Raw genomic sequence first — 21,044 nt, forward strand, 5'->3', positions numbered from 1 at the left:
ATAGAATGCAATAGAGCTCCTTGCTCCTCCCTCTCAGCACATAGAGTGCAGCAGATGGTTATGAGAAACTTGGTTTAGAAGAGGTGGATGACTGAATGGGAATATGGGGAGTATGTGTAGGCCTCTCATTCCCCCAGGCAACTCTGGTCAGCTGACTGCGCATGTGCAAAGTTGGAGGGAGAAGAAATAAGCATACAGGTATCCTTCTGCATGTGAGTTTATGCAGGGAAGAATTGTGCCCCAAATCCCATGTAAACTAATATATCTGATGAGAGTCACCTTTTCCTAAGTCTGGTAAAAGTTGTGTGTAAAATCCATGGCCCAGTCCAGCTAGGCTCCAAGGGCATGCACAATCATATCCCAGACCAATACACAATTGTGCATGTAAAGAGATATCAGACATGCATTTCCTCTTTCTAGGCCAATAAGCCAGGGCTGTGCATATTCAATTGTTCAAAGAATGCTGGAATTCCAATGGAAGGGAAAGCACATGGCTTCAGCTCCTGCTTCTTCACCAAACATCTGATGGGCGTGTTTTTAGCTATTTCTTAAAGATGAAGCCCTAGTGTAGGATCAGTAGATGCCACATAGAAGGCTGTTCTATGAGAAGGAATGAAAAGTTTAAGATGTGTTTATTCAAAATATTTATGCACTGCTTTTCACCCTAGTAGATTCCAGGGTCATGTACAAATCAATAAACAAGTAAACAAATTGACAAAAAATGGACCAAAGATAAAGACGGTTGCTGTCTTTATCTGCAAACCAATGGCAACATGTCTGTGGTATAGGACACATTCATACTCATGGGATACTAAACGTGGACATTTATATGCACTTAAATTCTGTTGAACTCAGAAGGGTACAAAATACTGCACTGGATTGTGCCCATGATCATGATGAAATTATCTAACCATTTTTCAGATGTACTTTCAGATAAATTACCCCAAAATGCCAACTGTGACAAGAGTATTAGCACCTCAGAGCTTCATAGCACGTAGATAAAGGAAAGCATAGGTAAAACATTTTAAGATACAGTATTCATATGAGAGCTACTGTTTTTCTATAACTCTGAAGCAGTGTTTTAGTTAGCTATTCTACTTTATAAGCAGCTTAGAGAAGTCTGTCCCTTTACAGCAAAAGGCTCTGAGGCTCTTTAAACCAATCTTAATCAGAATCCCCTTGGTATCAACACGCAGCAGCAAGCTTTAATTATACAAAAGTTGCTCGTGGACCTCAGAACACACAATCCATTGCCCCAATACAGTCAGTTGTGTGTCCCCATGGTTCAATGATATCACAAACACCATAATATCTGAGCCAATGGCAGTCATAGCTGGCTGACTTGTAAAGGGAATGAAGGCTCACTGTGACATGTGAAAGCCTGTTGCAAGCCCCAGGTGAACTGATTTGGTTTTATTGGCGTTAAAGAATCACTTGGCTGGAGTGAAAACATGGCAAGTAGACAAAACAGAAGCAGAGGCTCTTATAAGAAGTTATACTGCCCACCACATTGGTGGATTTGTCAGCTAACAGGTTGGCAACTGTTAGATTTGTGTTGTTAACATTTTCACAGTTTCACAGGTGCTTCTATCACAACCTTTTGTGCTGAACATGGGATTTCTATGTTTTTATCCTAAGCGAAAACACTACAGCTAAGAATTCTGTGTGCAAAGTAATTTAATTAGTTTCAGATTTAAGTGGATTTGTACATTGCCCATGTAAAAGTGACCTATCAATTATGAATCTCTAGCAATTAAAGTTACCAACTGGATTGCTGTGCAGAAAGCTTTAATATGCAAAACAATGCATGGTCATTCTTTTTTTCTTTTTCTTTTTTTGGGAGGAAGAGCTGAGATTATCTGAGCACTTGATTTCTAAAGCAGGCCAGGTGCAGAGAAAAACAAATTCCCAGAGTTGAATGCAAAATTGCTCTTCTGCCCAGAGAGATAAAAGCTGGGGAAGCACTTAGTAAGTGAAAGAATGTGCATCTGTTTACAATGACTCAGTGTTTAATTGTAGTAATGACTATGTGAACAACACCAATCACATTGGAAATCAATATTATAAATTTGGAATCTTTATGTTTACTTTATGGCTAATCCAGTCATTACTGCAGACATCTAAAGCAAACACTGCAGATGTACCATGTATAATTCATCAAGATGTTCTCTCAAGACTGACTGCCTCTCTGTTATCACCAAATAATTTTAGCTGAGCATCTGCCAAACTCTAGACTAGAGCATCCAGTTTTGCAAAGAACCATTAAAAGCCCCTCTTTAACTTGGCAAGCAAATCCACTTCTAGAGTTTCTTTGTAATAAAAGCAAGTATGAAACAAAATGTTCTGTGTTCCTACGAAAAGGCAACTGCCTTTAAAAAATGCAGGGGTATGTATTTATTTATTTATTTATTTATTTGTTCATAGTAGATAAGCAATATAAACACCGCCTGGAACCCAAAGAGCCTTTTGGAGAGTTACAGGCCATATTCATATGTTACAAGCCAGAGGACCAGTTTCAGATGGCATATATGAATCTGTCTTACACAGAAGAAGCCAGCAACTCCCCAAGGTCCTAGTTCTGCTACCTATGATTCTTTTAACTGGGGGGGGGGGAAGAACCTTGGGTCCTACAGTGTTGAAAGTAAATGCTCCCCGCCCCCAAAGCTATGAAACTACCGGTAATCTGGTGCAAACAAATGTTACACTGGATAGCAGCAGCAGTGGATCAAACGACCTCCCTTTACAGAGAGAAGGAATTAGAGTATACAATTTTGCACTGTGAATGGAAATAAACATTTTACAGTATCTGGAGGCAGCGCATGGAGGGTATAATCTCTATGTGAAGACATAAGAACAGTGCTCTCCCTAAATGTCTCACTGCTAGACATCCAGTTTAGTCAGCTATTACTTGTCCTTCATACTCATGAACCCAGAAAAATCTACCTGGTCGATGTTATAGAGGGCTCATCCAGACTTCCTTCTAGGCATCAGTGCAAGCTTTAAAGCTCCATGTCTGAAGAGTGGGTTTTTGTTTTCCTTTGTCCCGGCTCTTTTCCTGGGAAAACTTGCGTTTTACTGCTAAATTGGAGCAAATGGCAATAGGATTTTCCATAGGTTGTCATTTGCTCTGATTCATCCGTAAAATGTGGGCCAAGATGAGGCCTGAAAGGATACTAGGTTAGATTGTGATGCAAAACACATCCTGTCTTCTAAATTTATGAGCAACCCAAATGAGTACAGTGGTACCTCGGTTTTCGAACGTCTCCGTTGACAAATATTTCAGTTTTTGAACGCTGTAAAACCGCAAGTAAATGCTTTGGTTTTCGAACACACCTCAGAAATTGAACATGCCACGCAGCTTCCACTGAATGCAAGATCCTGTGACCTAGCTGCTGGCTATTGAGTTTTCGGTTTTCAAACATTTCAGAACTCGAACGGTCTTCCAGAACGGATGACATTTGAAAACCAAGGTACCACTGCACCTCTTACAAGCTTCTTTCAAGTTTTAAGTGAGATGTGGCCTACTTTCATTAATATTAGAGAAAGGCTGCAACCCTATGCACACTTTCCTATGAGTAAATATCATGAGAGACTGACTTCTGAAGTAAACATTTATAGAATCTTTATAGAAAACATCATCGCCATCACTATTATTCACTGAATTTGTTAGTCATTTTACTTTGCCCAGGGAAATCCAAAGTGACTTACAACCAACCAACCAACCAGACCAAAAAAACCTCACATAGATACATTAAAACCAAGAGGAAAAAGAAATACATTAAAAACATCCTGCCAACTTCTAAATGGTCATAGATAGTTAAAGGCCAAAGGTCTGGTTATAGAGGAAGGTTCTGTTATGCTCTGCTCTTCCTCAGAGCATGTTACCTCTGGTTCTCAGACTAGCTGTGTTTCAACAGCCAAACTGCACTATTGGCCTTTCAAGAATATTCTCTAGGCTTTGCTCTATTTTTATGAGAGTACATCTCCCTTCTTTGTGTGAGGTTTGTATAATTACTTAAGTCTCTGTTTGCAAGAACAATGTAAGCTCATATAATATATTCTCTTGAGGATTAAAGAAACTAGGAAAATGAGAATGGGAGCCTTTTCTTCTCTCAGGCTCCAGCTTCTATTCAAAAGCTATTATTATCTAACTACATGTTTGAGTGGCAAGGCTTCGGTTTTCAAATCCATTTAGCTAAATCAGATGAAAATGTTTCCATAGGTTGGCTAAGTGAAATTTATCCGTGATGGGCAAAGCAATCACTTTCCAAACTATGATTACTTCCTGATGGGGAGCTTCACTCCCCAACATGAAATCAAACTGAGGCTTTAGAAGTGGGTGGCAAAACAGACACGGGTCCAACTTTTGAAAGAAAGAAAGCTATCAGTCGCTGGTTTCATTTGGATGATCAGACTTCATCAGAGGTAGCCAAGATATGAAGGATTTTTGTGTACCCACACATAGCTGTGTTGCCCCTCCCTTTGCAGAAGCAGTGAAACAAGCCAGAAAACTCTAGTTAACTATGGTTTCCCATTGCATCCAAAACTGGGAACAACACTTAATGGCTTCCAAACAAGCCAGGCTATCCAGCCAATTTTAAACCATGGCTTCATATCCTGGTTTATTTGGAAGCCATTATCCATAATTTCCAAGTTTCGGTATAGCAGGAGACTATAGTTAACTGCAGCTTTCTGACTTGTTTCCCTCTTTGGCTAAGGGATGCGTGAATCATCTGCATGTGGATGCAGGAGGTTTATTCATATCTCAGTTTATTACGCTGCGAAATCACTGAAGTGTGGCCATTGCATCAGCAAACATAAATAAAAATATATAGTTTATTTGCACTTTTTGCATACTGCTGCTCTTGTGAAATATTTCACAGTAATTGCTTACTGACCTTTAATTAACCTAGCAATAAGAGGTCTATTGGCAGCCATTAGAGTTTTCTGGAAGTTAACATTCTTACGGAAAGAATTGGATGCCACTGTTTGATACGACTGGGTTGAGCCAAGACAGACAGCACACAACATAAGGGAAGCTTTATGAATTCAACAATGCCATTTGAAGGGGGGGGGAGAGAGATAGACAATACCTTGGTTTTATCATATAACGCGTGATTATCCAGCATCATTTTCTTTTCGTGGGTAGCATATCTCCGCAGGTCACGTTCAAATTGCTACACAGACAGAAAAGTCGCAACGATATGATAATAAGCCAAAATGAATCTCCAAATTCAAACTCGCTGAAATGACACCTTTTAAGAAGAAATGGTGTTTTCCGATTTCAGTAAAGGGGGGGAAATGCATTCACAGCATACGATTTACCAAAGGCTTGTGTTGCAACACACTTCCCTGACTTGAAATTGATGCATTCAACAGATCTCCATCAATTTCGGCTACTTTGAAATACTGGAGTAAGACTGATCCTTTAGAGCCGGCATTAAAAGAATGGGGAAGGCAAAGTCGCCATCTACAAGGAAGTCTGTCAGGATCCCATTACTGTACAGATAACATTAAGAAATATGAAATTGCGATCATACATTACCCTCTTCTCTGTAATGAATGTAGCCTGCAGTTCATGCGAGCTCCATAATGGATGCTCACCCAGAGGGACTGTCTTTTGACATGTAATACTACATCACATTAGCTTTGTCTGATACTAACTGCCTTGCCGATTGTTATAGTTTTATAAGAAGAGATAGTTTAATTTAAACACATACTGGACTCCATTTGCTTGTGACTCACACAATTTGTCTGAGTCTAAAAAGCTTAAGTGTTTGCACTTTTCCAGTGAGCACAGAAGTTTGCAAAGTGCTTGGCTGCAGCTATCTGCCTAAAGGCATTCACGCTGCTGCCAAAGGAACACACTGAACATAGCATTGTTTTCAGGCTTATATAGCATTCCAGTGCATGTCTGTTCAGAAATAAGTCCCATAGAGTTTGATGGGGCTCATTAATATCTGTTATTTCTTGAAAGGAGCAGTAACGGGGCATATCAGGTTCTCTGTCACAAACATGAATACTATGCAATATGGAAAGGGAGACATTAGGGTTTTCCAGTTCTGGTGCTTTCATTAAGGGGTCTTAGAAACTAGAAATTCCATTTTTAAAAGGATAACAATACTCAGCTGTCTTTTCAAAGAAATGCATTTGTAGTTCTCATGGTTGTTTGAGAATGTTTGGGAAATATTAGCTACAATCTCAGGGAAAAGAAATGTCTAGAGAATGGTCCCAGTTGGCTCATCATTTGCTGAAATATTTCAAATTCCACAAATCCCCAATGTGGCAAAGATTCGTGATTAACTTTAAAATTAGGACTGATTTTTTAACAACTGCATTTTCTAAAAATATAAGTGTCAGGGGTTCAGGGACAGAGGCACAGGGTAGGCAGGAGATGGAGAGCGATGGGGATGAATCCCAGGACAGTGAGGAAGAGGATGACAATGACTCAAGAGATTCTATGAGTCTTTCCAGCGAATCAGAGGATTCCCAGAAGGGGGCACCGGTGGTCAAGGCCAGGGGAGCCCCAGGGGGAACGTGTCAGGAGCAGGGGGCCAGCGGGGGATCCCAAAGTGGCAGCTGGGCGTCAGGACCAGCCTCCCCGCCAGAGTGCAGCGAAGGGGGTGGAGGTTCCAGTGTATCAGGGGAAGCAGCTCCGGCAGCAGAGAAGGGAGGGAGGTCGGAGCAAGCCACCCTCCCGGAAGGGGAGGGGAGTAGTGAAGGGAGTAGTGTAGCTGTCAAAAGGAAGGTTAGAGGTTGGGCGCGCGCGCCAAGTTCAAATGTGAAGGCGGGCGGAAGTACAGGGAGCCCGGAGGAGGGGCCAGGTCCCAAAGCCCGCAGGAGGGGGCAAGAGCAAGCTGGGGATTCCGCGTCAGGGGAATCCAGGAGGGGCGAAACCCCAGCGGGCAGGAAGACCCTGAGGAAAAGGAAAGAGAGGAAGAGGTGGAGCAGAGCAAGCCTCTTAAACTGGTGCAGGGGAGGGACTGACTCAGAGGGGACTTCAACGGTCTAAGCGTAACAGACGTGGGGCTGCGCGCCTCGGATGTGAAGCAAACGATGAACTACAATAAACACTTTTGTATATAAGAAGAGATTGGCGTTGGTCTTTTGTGAGCTGAGACCTGAGGCAGCCCTGACAATAAGCAATTTCTTAACACCGAGCACAACCTAGTATGGAACCAGTACTGTGTAAAGGACAGAGAACTGAACCTGCACCGGGGTGCTCTGGGTTTAAATCCCCAATAAACTGAAAAGCTCAATGACAAAACTTGGCCAGGTCACTATTTCTCAGACTACTCAGAAAATAAAAGAGCACTCTCAACTCTTGGGTAGAAGAATGAGATACACATTTAAAAATAAATAACCCCCACTGTGGACAATGGGAAACAATTAGAAAATGAAATATTGTTCAGATATATGGATCTTCCTATTATGCTGCAAATATCAGAATTTCGGCTCAGGTTTCAAATTAAGGAAAGGAGCTTACTTACCCTAGATCCACTCCATCCTAAGAGTGCAAATGCATATTGTTCAAAGGGGCTTACAACAAGATCCACGCGAATTGCTTTCCAGTCCTTCTTTCCTTCCTCAGCAGAAGCAACTGATATAACAGAGTTGCCAAAGTCCACTTTTCCCTTGGGTAATTTTAAAATTATAAAGCACTTCTGAAAATAATCTAAACCATCAACTTTTTTGCTCGGCAGCTTTTTCTTCTCAAATGTAGATTCAATGAGATCATAGTATAAGATCAATCCCTAGAAAGAACACACAATTCAGATAATTAATTAATAGCTGAAATCAGAAGACTAGCAATGTAGGTTAATGCTCCATGGACAGCAAGTCTTAGGACCACCATACGACTATCTAAGAGTCATCTTGCCCCAAAAGAAGGAGAAAGAGAAGACATAACAGCGTAATGAGGTGCCTCTCCATCCAGCTTTCCATTGTTCCAGCTGAGATGGTCACTTCCTCCTCCAACCATAACCATAAGGACAATCTCCCTCTGAGTGGATGGGTAAGGGAAAGCAGAACAACAGTCTAGACCACCATTTAGTTCCCACCAGATGAAGGGGCCTTTCCCTTCTTCAAACACCACCTAGAGCAGCCTTTCTCAACCTGTGGGTCCCCAAATGTTGTTGAACTACAACTCCCATCACCCCTAGCTAGCAAGGCCAGAGCTCAGGGATGATGGGAGTTGTAGTCCAACAACATCTGGGGACCCACAGGTTGAGAACCGCTGACCTAGAGACACAACTTTTCTGGAAATTTTGGAGCCATGGGGAGTTTTCCAGGTGGTGGTGGAAAAGAGGGGGGGGGAATAAAAATATGCATTTCTTATTTTTACAGCCCTTTAACTTATCGAATGTCACTTTGTTATTTCTCACATTTGAGTTTACAAAAGAGAGAACAATACATCCATGCCAATCACCTGCATATTGGCAACCACCACTATTCTACTAGCAGGATGCAAGTTGTGCTCTAAGTGTGGGGTTTTCAAGAGAACCTTTATTGAGCCATTTCTACCCATTTTTGTCATCTGCTGCAATGTTGCTGTTGCTTTTGAATTTTGTTTTCTGACATGTTGCAGTGCATTCTGATGCCTCAGATGGGCAATCTCTCTTCTGCTTGTGTTTCTGCAAAGCTGCTGTGTTCCTGCAAAGCTGCTGCCAGGGGAGTTGGAAGAGTCAACGTTGTGCTAGATGGGCAAATGGCATAGGCTGTTTCCTATGTTCCTGCCAACAAACGGCTCTTCCCCGCTCCACCCCTTCCCTCTTTAAATTAGATTTCAAATCTGTAGGTGATGGTTCATAATTTTATATATGCAGATCATTCCAATCTTATGCTCATGGAATGCAATATGTAATTAGCTCCATCCCCTGAAGTAGCACCTGGTTCTGTCCCAACCCACTACAGTGGTACCTTGGTTTACAACCATAAGCCGTTCCAGAGGTCTGGTTGTAAACCAAAAAAGGTTGCAACCCTAGGCGTGCTTTCGCCAATGGGGCCTCCTCCCCCCAAAAATTGGTTGTAATCCCCCCCAAAAAGGGACACACACTTCCAGTTTTGACGTCGTTGTAATCCAAAACGGTTGCAAACCAAGGTACCATTGTACTTTGGTTTGACTCTGGACAGTAAAAAAACAAAGCAGATCCCACAAATCTGAGTCTTTCCACTTGTTCCAGGTGCAAAATCCCATCACTGTGATTTTAAATTTTAACCACATTTTTGCAGATACCAAGAGAAACCCCTGAAATGATTCATTCATTACAGGAATCTTCACTTCCAGTTTTGTGGCTTGGACCCTTCCAGAGAGCACTTCACTCCCTTAATCCAGGCAATTATAGGCCATTAAATAAGTTAGCAATAAAACATAGGTATGAAACATTCTTTCTCCCTTGCTGATTTAATAATATAAACTCAAGTGGATACGGTTTCAGAATCTGCGGATGGTGCTGTGTGGCAAATATGATGAGAAAGGCATTTTGGGAATGAATGCCTCTAAGTTATTCTTTACTGCCTCCCTATCATTAAATGGCTTTGCAATTTGTAGAAGTAAGTAAGAACACACAAAGGCTAGAAACCTGCAAATAACCATATCATTGCTTTTCTTTTTCTTTTTCTTTTCTTTTTTAAAATGCAATTAGGCAACAGTTACACGGATGCTGACTTCAGCAAGCAATTGAAATCTGACTCAAAGTCAGAATGCAACTTCTAAACAGTAATCAAGGCCTAGGATATATCCATTGAGACAATGTTTCTGATTAACTTAATTTGACGAGGCACCGGACAATACCCTTGTTTCACATAACACAGCTGAAGCAGCACTTCTCTAGGTTACAAATGGGGCCTTTTGTGAAGGCAGCTAGCCGTGAAAATCTTAAAATGCTGTAATCTGAGCATTGTAGTCTACAGAATATGAAATAAGCAACACTCTTATGTCAGTTCCTCAAGCATCTCTCTCTACTCCCACTCCCATTTTAATATTCCTGCACTTGCAAAGGACTATATGCCAGATTTAAATTTTAGCTGAAGGTTATCATACAGACCATTTTAACGTGGAGTTCAATTGTTCTGCTCAGTGTTAATACAAGGCAGTATTTCTGGCCTTTGGATAGACTTTTTAACATTAAAAAAGGAAGTTTTTTCTTATATGAACCAACTGTTTGTCAAAATTGCCAGTTTTGTGTCAATTGCACTAGTTTAAACATTGAAAAGGTTCCTCATTTTTTGAGGAATAAAATTCTGGAAGCTACTGCAGGGTTAGCTTATTATCTAGACTAATAGGGTGCCATTCAGAATATGTCAAGTGACCTTACAGCGTTTGTGAAGACTTTAAATTGTTTCAGCCATTTTGTATTATGTTTTTAGGGTTTTGTGGTCTATTTTTAAGGTTTGGGATGGGAAAACCATTTCATAAAGTGTTGTATAATGGACAGATGGCATACTGATGTTATTATGTGATCGTATTTATGGATTCCAAATTGCATTCCTATTTTGTTTGCTGTGACTCACCTAGAAGCTTCAGTTTAAGTGACATACAGATTTAATTAATAGAAATGTGGTTCTTTTAGATATGGGCTGCTCTATGCAAGGGGGTGGAATATTCACAAGTTCAAGAGAACCACTGAAACAGAAACCTAAGGGAAGAGAATGAATCCTAAATACTAGAAGACACAGAAACATAACAAATTTTGTAAAATGTAAACTTAACCAGGTCTGTACTCCCCTTTGGATTGAGTAAAAGGGTGGGAAGTGGAGTTGAGATAATGTAAAACTAGCAAATGACATTGGGTAGAGAGAACTCAAAGTGTAGGGAAAGTCGGAGTCGCAATTAGGATGCTATAAAGAAATGGCAGAAAGCAGCCAGAAGGCTAGAGTTGATGTAGACTCCCAAAACATGACAAATGAAGAACAGTATTTGTTATTCCAGTGGACAGACAAATCTGGGACTCAGGTCCACCTTCTGCCACTGCCATCCAGCAAGCTCCAAGGTAGCAGTGAAGCTGGAACTTCAGGGTCGATCCTAGGGTCCCTTGTGCCCTTGGAAAGGAGCTGTATGGGAGGGGGGGACACTATCTCTTGTGGCCTTGGTACAGAGTTCCACCAAGGCACCCAGAGGAGCCTGCATGACTCACCTGGCCACCCAGAGAAGCAGAGGTCCCAGCCACTCTGAGACAGAGTGGAGAGGCTTGGTTTTTGCATGCACACACACACTGAGCCTGCACCCTTGGCAGGGGCCAACCTACCCAACCCTAAGGTACGCTCCTGAGAAAACCCATGCTCACTTATCTCTTAAAGGAAATGTGTATTAAATGGAACAAACTATGAAGGCAGACCCCATGTGGTGAGCCTGAGTTGGAAACTTAGTGGTTTAGCTGGAGCAAGCTAGTTTCTTCCCTGTACTGGCTATCTTGACCTGAATGCCTTACAAATCATACTCAATAAAGTTGTGGCTTTCTCATCCCAGAGCCTTGTGTTTGTCTCTTCATTTCAATTGCTGCAGCAAATGCAGGTGTATTAACCATCCAAGACATGATAAATTATTAGCAGTTGATATACTACTGGCCCTGCTTTGTAAGCCCTCACCCAGCAGAGTTTACACTAAAAGAAAAAAGCCTAGAGAGGCATCGTTCATCATCACAACATCTTAGAGCATGCCAGGCCTCAGCGAGTGTAAAATGGCAACGTTCCATTGGCTCCCAGAGACGTTGTGCCAAGTCAGACCAGCTGAGGATTTGACCTAGACTCTCTTTCTAGCATAGCTTGACAAGCACAAATGCATCCATCTTTAGACAGCTGCTAAATCAGTCGGCATGAGTGAGACTGTAATTGTTTCACGTAGCAGGAAACCACTGTTCTAGCAACAAGAACAGGAGAAAATTATTAGGCTGGAAAAAATTACAAACTGCATAATTTTAGGGTCCATCTAATGTGCAAATCCCAAACTATCATTTAAGAGTTTGTTTTCAGTGACCAAGTTACAGCTTTATCCAAAATTGATTGTGCTGCAGGAAAAAAATATTGCCTTCAGTCTGTGCTAGCAAAACTATTAAGATGATTGAAAAAGAGTTTTTAGCATCACTGGATTTTCAGACCAGCCATTCAGTTAGGTATGAAGACCTTTCTCCTCCCACCCATTCACCCCAAGGAGGTTTGCAATTAAAAACCTGTTCTAATTTAAGACAGGGCAATTTACACACAGATGAAAAAACCTAAGGATAAAACCATGCTAATCCAGGCATTTCTTTTTAATCACAATAGTTAAACAATTATAGGATAAAATTCCAAGAACCCATGTATATTTGTATCCTGCTTTTCCACAAAATGGATCTCAAGGTAGCCCAAATCAATGCTGCTACTACTACAATAAAATAATAAAATACAATATGAGAAACATAAAAAAAAGCAGGTAAAACACAAAATATACCATTGCTGACTATGTAAAATAAGAGAAATTATACAAATTTACCCAAAGTGGATAAATGAATTCAGTTTTCCTTGGTGACAAATATTATTTCAGCCCTGAATATAGGTAGCCCTGGTGATATTACACCAGTGGCATAGAAATAACTTTAGTGATTTTAGAAGGGCATACAGCAGTTTTGACACGTGGAAACCCACAACGCTGAAGCTCAAAGAGTTCCATGGACACACATTTAATTGAAGTTGTTTTCAGAGTACTCTGAAGACAATAGCTAAAAGCCTATAGATTTCCAATAGGACTCAAGATATTGATTTGAAGCCAAGGGCTATGCTTACAAAACAAAAGACATTATCCAGATGCAAGACTACCATTGACTTTCAATGGTGATTACTTTGGATATTATGCTTCATATTTCCGTTCTGAGGAAGCACATTATATGTAGCATGCAGTGGGGGAGAGGCAGATCAATGTCTCCTTCGAGCGATGGAGCCTGGTAGTACAGATCATAAAAGCAGGACAAGAGAGAGCATGGCTAGACAGTGGGAGTAGAGAGGCAACATTTTTGCTCTTGAGGTCTGTATTCTTTCAAGGGGGTCCTTCCTATCAGAGGGTCATGACGACTATGGGTAGAGTCGGGGCTAAGATTGGACAGGGCCATGATCTTTTATCTCTCATTTCTCTACCACCCTTTACTAAAGACATATAATTCTCCTACTCCAGGCCTCCTCGAGAGGGGTATTCTGACTGTGACAACAACTCCTAGAGGCCTCTATGTTATTATTCCAAGCTATGCACTGAAATATAACACCAAATATGAAGGCTCTATCAACTTTGCTTTTGTTGTTGGCATCTGTCTGTCTTGAGAAACAATGGAGTGTGCCTCCAGGGGTGAAGTGAAACCACTGGAGAATCACAGTGCCTGCTGCGGCTGCAGAGACCAGTAATTCGTTACTGCTGCCTCCCACGTTGTTTCTGCTGTGATACCGGCACTGAAATGACCTCTCTGGGGTGCAAGCCTGGACAGTACTACGGAGGTCCACTCATATGACAAGACCCCCACTCTCAGCCTCTCTGATGTGGTCCAAAGGAAAGCAGAGCAATACGTTTAGCACCAGCTTGGCTGCAGAGTTGCCGGAAGGAGGCGTACATGACTCCATCCAACCGTCTTAGTTCCTGGCAACTCCCAGATCATTGGGTGGAAGAACATTTGCTTTAAAGTGCATCAATATATACTAATGACTGGTCTATAGCATTCCAGATGGCAGCCCACAGCAAAGTCATTTTATAATGCCCGTGTGGCATGTTTATAAAAACATTATTGTAAAAGATAATCCATCAATTGCAATGCAGCTTTTCTGTTTTATTGTTACCCTTTTAAGTTGAGAGGTCCCTTTTTAGCCTCTGTTCCTAGACTCGCTTATCCCCAATGATGCCACATCAAAAAGCATCATAGGCCTGACTTACCCCATTTGTTTTCAACTGCCTTTAAGAGGATGTGACAATGTTAAACTTTCAGCTGAGGAAAAGCAATGCTCCCAAACTACTGAACTGATGGGAGGGGTAGGTTTATTCATTGTTTACAAGTTAAATGCTGCAGAATTCTTTCACAAGAAAACAGCTGAAAGAAAGTCGGCACTGTGACCTTAGTGGCTTTCTTTTTGATGCATTTTGGGCTTTGAAGTTGTTGCACGAAAGCAGGAAAGGAGTGAATACAGAGACAGGCTTGCTGTCACAAGTATAAAAGCATGCTTTCCATTTGCATAGCAATCAAAGATGCTTTTCAGAAAAGGCAGGGGGAGTATAGGTCTTTTTGTCTTTTTTTTTTTTTTTGCATTTTGATATTTGTTGACAGCCAATTCCTTCAGCCCTGATGGTAGGGAAAGGGCTTAAGAGGACTGAAACAGGGTTGCAATCAGCTGAAAGAATGGGCAGCAAGGCAGCAGGTTCATGCTTTACAAACCATGGAAATTCCAAGAAGAATAATTGATTTCAACTTTCCCAATTGACAGATCACTATGTTATCACATATTCTGCCTTACTGTCCTTGGCTTGGATATTTCATTCTCAACTCAAATCTTCATTCATGCATCTCTAAGTCTGTGCTGAAAGTGCTGAAAGCACATTCTTTCTACAATGGTTGTTGGCACCCATCTGTCTCTGCTTTGAAAATTACAGTCAGTTTAAAATGAGGTCTATACAGGACTGGCCCTATAATGTGGCATGGAGAAGCAGCAGCCTCGGGTGGTAGAAGTTGCTGATACAACATTCCTTTTTTAAAAAAAAATCTTTATTAAACATTCAACACATATTTACACAACAATTTACCATGCTAAAATTTATGCATGTACACTACACAGAAAAAGGAAAAATATATCGAAAAATAGGGGGAAAGAAAATAAAGACTAAAGATAAGAAAGATAAAATAAACTTCTGATTGTTCTCAAAAAAAATGAATCTCATTTGTTATTTTTTACACAGCATCATGTTATTGTACTTTGTTTCCTTAATTTCCTTCAGAGAAAAATTATTTAGTTTATTACAAGAATCATTCAAGGTCTGCCAGGAGATTTTTGCTATCATGGTAGTTTTTCAAATATTCTTTAAATACTATCCATTCTTTATTCACCCTCTGCATGGAGTACACTCTAACTCTCCCCGTCATTATTGCCACTTGGATGTATTCCGTCATTTTTACCTGCCATTCTGACTTTGTAGGTGTAATTTCACTCTTCAAATTCATTGTGACCAGAATCCTGGCTGCAGATGTTGCATAAATAAAGAGTGGTCTTACTTCTTTCTTGATTTCAGTTGACATTATCCCTAATAAGAAGGCCTCTGGTCTTTTTGTGAATGGGAATTTGAGTATCTTTTTTAATTCATTATATACAATGTCCCAGAACTCTCTGATTTTTTCACATTCCCACCACATAATTGATGCTACATTCCTGTGGTCAACCCACTTGCCCTGTTGCCTCTGCCACTGTTGGAGAAGCAGCACCAGAAATTCCTTAGGCTAAAACAGAGAGAGCCCAACTCAAATAAATAGGGGATCTCTGAAATTAGAGAAAAACTTTAGCACACAGTAGGACCTTTGAAAGGTACTTGGTGTTCAGTCTTGTAATACTGAAATGGTGAGCACTTAACAGACAGAGCAGTTGGGAAATCTGTTGAAAATCATTGAGATGGTGGAAGGTTCAGGTGAGTTCAAAGAGGAAGTAATGATTTGAGTAATGACAATCCTGATAAGAAAATATATAGCAGCCCCAAGCAACTTACTGAGAAGCTGTAAAGTAGACCTGAGGGCTAAATTAGCAGAGAGAGCAGATCCATTACAGACTCAAATCAAGGAATGTGATGATAAAATCAGAGACCCAGAGCTAAAGTGGCAGATTCAGCTCCTGAGACGAGTTTTCAGTTTCAGAGAGATGCACTAAGTCTCAGTAGAGACCAACAGAATGGGGCAGCTTGACTCTAACAAAAAGCATGGCAACTTTCACTTCAAAGGGGATATCCAGAGGGAAGAGAGAACGAAGAATTACAGTAGTGATATTCATTCTCTCCTGGTTAGGAGAGATAATAGATATAGAGGAGATCCCACCCTTGGCTATTCATAATGCAATGCAAACAGAATAGCTAGCAGAAAGGAGTCTCATCTCGGTAAGCCATCCAAGAAATACAGGAATAAAATTTATGAGCACTCTGCTGAGAAATGCAGTGTTACAAAAGGCAAGAACAATATAAAAAATTCGGAAGCTACTGTCCTTGAGAAATTTCCTTTAGCCACTCTCCAAAAGTGACATGCCTTTAAAATGGTGACTGTGTATCAAACTACAAGCCTGCAGCTATGCATGTGCTTTTTCTCTTAAACTCAAACAGAAGTGCAAAAGGGCAAATCTGGATGAGGCTCACACAGGGAGGGGAGGTTTAATTATGTCCTCCCTCCCCAGCTGCAGCTGCCTCCACAGCAAATCAAAACAAAACTTTCTCCTAGTACAGTGGTACCTCGGGTTAAGAACTTAGTTCGTTCTGGAGATCTGTTCTTAACCTGAAACTGTTCTTAACCTGAAGCACCACTTTAGCTAATGGGGCCTCCCGCTGCACCGCCGGAGCACGATTTCTGTTCTCATCCTGAAGCAAAGTTCTTAACCTGAGGTAATATTTCTGGGTTAGCGGAGTCTGTAACCTGAAGCGTATGTAACCTAAAGCGTATGTAACCCAAGGTACCACTGTATCTGATAGTTACATCATTTGTTATTATTTATTATTTATTGAATTTGTATACCACCCTTCATCTGAAGATCACAGGGCAGCTCACAACATAAAAATACAAAATGAGAACACAAAATACATAATAAAACCAAGAAACCCAATAACCTCCCCTTCCCAGCAACACATTTAAAAGGCATTAAAAAATAAATAAACAAAATCTGGACAATTTAGAAGTATGCTATTTTGTATTATTGTCTAACAATGACTGTTTTGTTTTGTTTTTAATTGCATTAAGGTACACTTATATTGAATTCATGGTATTATGAAACTCATAGAAAATCATAATCCAGACACTGACCAAACTCTGATTTGTCTTCAGCCCAATTTGTCTTTGTTTTGCTGCATCATGTGCCATTTCAGACCATCCCCTGTGTTTATCCCACCTCCTTCTGATGCCACTATTGCTCAATTCCTACTTTGCCTTTTATTTTCAATAACTCATCCTTTTTCTTTTAATAAAAATGCATGTAACTGATATAGACCATAAGGCTTATAAGCCATATCATTGCTCCCCATTCAGTGACCTGAGGCATTTTAGTGATGTCACTGCAATCTGAGTCAGAGGTATAGTGTTGTACAACTGGATTTTACTTAGAAAATAAACTTCAGAGAAAGAATGTAGTCATGTATCAACCCAGAGATTCTGCTGGTCATTCTGGCAAGCAAATGAGCAATAGAGTATCTCTGGTCAAGAAACAGCAAGATGAGCAGAATGCAATTAGTGCCCTTTTCTATTTAGCACCCCTCACAAATTAGCACAAGCCAATAAGTGTGATTGAAATTAACTTCTGGGGTGTTGATCGGAGCAGATAAAGTATTCAACATCTACCTACATTCATCAAGCTGAGAGTGCTGAACACAGTGATCTTACGACAATTTGTCCTACCTGCTTTTTCCAAAAGTCAATCACTAGGTGTAACAATTCATCCTCCTGACTTGATCCTGGAACTGTGATCAAAAAGTCTACATCATGTCCAGCTTTCTTGCCCCTGTCAATAACAAACAAGCAAAGCAGAATAAAACTCAGAGGTGCTCTGTCTTTGGGAGGAAAAAAACACCCATATAACTTTTTGCTGAGATCCAAGTCCAACTTTCAAAGACTCCCCCCACCCAGGCCTTATGAAAACAGCTTGCAGGATAAAATGATAGCAATGTTTCTTAAAACATAATCAAATTGAAATCTCCTATTTCTTTTACAAGGACTGTCACTGTTCTTTGTTAAGCAATAATTTAAAGGGCTTGATGTATTTCATCTCTTATTCAAACTAGATAATACAGATCTTTTGGGGCAAGGTGTGATGTTGCTTCTTTTTCTGTTAATCCTGAAAAAGAAGGCATTAGTCTTCTGTAAAGGAAATAATAATTGAGATACAGATACAGATCTAGACGTGTTTTATTAATCCAAGGCAGTAACTTCTGATAAGCCTGACAGACCTGTCACCATCTAACGTTCTGGTTTAAATGTTGATGGACATTTTAATTACAAAAAAAGTGTCTAGTTGCGGGTAATTTTATTCTCTTTCTTTTCTGCTCACAATTCAGGTATTTCTTTCCTTTTACAATATAGGAGTAATGAAGGTTTTTTGTGTTTCAGTATTAATAATAGCCTTAGTGGAGTGCCTCAAATTCTAAGCACATTTATTTATATACCTGTCTGTAGCCAAGTACAGATATCACCTGCTATTGCCATGGAAGAACAAAGATGAAGCACAAACACGTCTGCAGAGTGTTACTGAGAGGCTCAGCCTCACTGTCATTTTAAGTATGCCCCCTAACACCTTGGCCCCAGAGAATCCCCATGCTACCTGCAGTTGGTATATCCACGCAGAGGCTGAAGACCACCAAGGGCAATGTTGTAGTTTGACCCTGAATGATCAATGCAAAACTCTTAATACCAGGAAGAGCCCTCCAGAAAATGCAGATATATTTCTATTCTTCCTAACCTCTAACTAATCAAGTCATAACAGACCAGGCACGAAGTAGTTTGACATATTTAAGGAAATTCCATGCTTGGTTTGGCACTGCCGCCATTAGTAAGCCACATTACCACCCGTATGCAGTGCTTTTTTCTTTAAAAAAAAATGTTTAGAGGTACTCTCATTATCCTACTACCTAAATACATCACAGTACATATGAAGGACTTTCTACTCTTGAAATGCACTATATAAATGCTAAGTATTTTTATTAGTTATGTGATGGCTTCCAGAGTGAAGGCTTCATTGTTATATATAAAGTCATTTTCTTAAGGCATCATTGTGAAAGTATCACATGAAAAAGGAAGCTGAAGTAATTATCTCTTCAATGCAGTTTAAAGAATAGACGCTCACCATATTTAGCTGGAATTTGAAGGAGTGCTATTTCTCCCCTTAGCATATTAGAAAGAGTTCACTAATGGAAGAACTCAAACACTCTTTTTGTGAAGCATGACAATCTGTCAAAACCTCGCAAACTATTCAGTAATTTTCATGCTCATATAGAGTTCAAGTGCTTACAGGGGGAAACAATGGACTTCAATTTCTGTTCTTGCCTCCAGGTAAACTATCAGTTAGTTGTAAGCCCCCAACACTTTGAACTGTAAGAAAAAGAACTAACAAAAAAAAAGTCACAGGTCTGCAAGATTAAATGCTTACATTAACCAGATATGTGACAAGAAAACATAAACAGAACGTAAAATGCAGTATCTGCAGAGTAAATTCAAGATGCTTTGGAAAGTTCCAGTCTTTAATTTGTCCCCTTATGGCACTGAGACATTTCAGTCCCTCAGAAAGTTAGATGTTTTAGAATTGTAATTTTTAACCATTCCTTTTAATAACTAAAGATGTTGCTATGGAGGGTTATGCACGCCCGGTTCAATTTCGACTAGAAAGCGATCACTGCCCTTGCTAGGAGAAACAAGAAAAGCTGCACAAATACATATTTTACACCTCCAAAATATTTTGGCAATTTTATATTCCTGTTATTCAATATGATATACAATATATCCTATTTCGATTGCTTATAGATTTCAGTTGGAAATGATATTTATGGTGGATATGCTAGCACGATGGTTAGAATTTGTGTGCTATTAAAAATGTTTCACCCTACAAGCAGCATTTCAGATGCATCCAAAGCTATTCATGAACTTCCCTGAATCACATCCTTCAATATCAAAACATTTTATGACTTCTGTGATCTGAAAGCACTAAACTATGAAAATAATACATCATAAAGTATTTCATTACTACAGTGGAACCTCGGGTTACATACTGTCCTCCTTACGAATGCTTCGGGTAACGAGCTCCGCTAACCCAGAAATAGATGCCCCTAGTTACGAACTTTGCCCCGGGATGTGAGCAGCAGTCAAGCGCCGGCGGCACAGCAGCAGCAGGAGGCCCCATTAGTGAAAGCGCACCTCATGTTAAGAACACTTTTGGCTTAAGAAAGGACCTCTGGAACGAATTAAGTTCATAACAGGAGGTACCACTGTACTGCAGATGTAGGATATGCAGTTTCTTCAACTATACTACAAAGCATGATGCTCTACATTGCTCCTAAAATAGTCTGGTTTAGTTACACTATACTTCATTTGAGGATTTATATTTAGGCTGCAGCCTTATATATGATTACCCAAGGCTGGATTAACCATTAAGCAAAATAAGCACACACTTAGGGCATGAAGGTAAGGGGAGCACCAAAGAACTTTTTAATTGCCGGATTTACCAGGGACAATATGGTGCAGCTGAACCAGGTTCCACAAAAAAAGGCTCCCACAATATTTGTGTCATAAGTTCAGTGCAAGGGAAGGTTTTTTAATGTTTTGTTATGTTTTTATATGTGTTGGAAGCCACCCAGAGTGTCTGGGGCAACCCAGTCAGATGGGGGGGGGTACCTAAATCGTCATCATAATCATCATCATCTGCAAAGGTTACAGAGAAGGACATGAGAGCCTATCACAGCATTTAGGGCCAAACTATTCATGACACAAATCATATCATTTGTCCTTGAATGCAGGCCTTTTTCTTCCACAAATTGCCAGTGGTGGGCTGGGGTTGCGTCCAACTGGAACCTTGGTACAGCGTGGTAGAGGACTTTAGCACTCCCTGTTCCCACATTCTCTTTTTTTTTTTTTTTTAATATTTATTGGGGTTTACAATAGAAATAAACATAATAAACAGTGTAACAAATATCTTAACATAATTTCACATTTTCTTTGGACTTCCTCACATCTCCCGCTCCCACTTTCATCGTTATAACATTTTGCCAGCAATTTATTATCTTATTTGCATTCTTATATCCCATCTGTATATTTATAATCTTATAATTCTCAAAAAAATTCATATTTTCTCAATTTCACTTATTATCTTAAATCATC

General features: G+C 40.2%; 1 protein-coding gene across 1 annotated transcript in view; it reads right to left on the reverse strand.

Annotated features, from left to right (window-relative positions):
• Positions 1–21,044, reverse strand: part of DNTT (DNA nucleotidylexotransferase) — a gene marked incomplete at its 5' end in the record, with an annotated part of 94,271 nt that overhangs the window by 11,529 nt on the left and 61,698 nt on the right. The window contains 3 exons of the mRNA XM_081006375.1: positions 5,094–5,177; positions 7,491–7,754; positions 17,580–17,682. Coding sequence (XP_080862501.1) covers positions 5,094–5,177; positions 7,491–7,754; positions 17,580–17,682 — 451 coding nt within the window. The remainder of the gene's footprint in view (positions 1–5,093; positions 5,178–7,490; positions 7,755–17,579; positions 17,683–21,044) is intronic.

The sequence above is a fragment of the Podarcis pityusensis genome, assembly GCF_964106645.2.
Source record: "Podarcis pityusensis genome assembly, chromosome: 5".
Lineage (NCBI taxonomy): Eukaryota > Metazoa > Chordata > Lepidosauria > Squamata > Lacertidae > Podarcis > Podarcis pityusensis.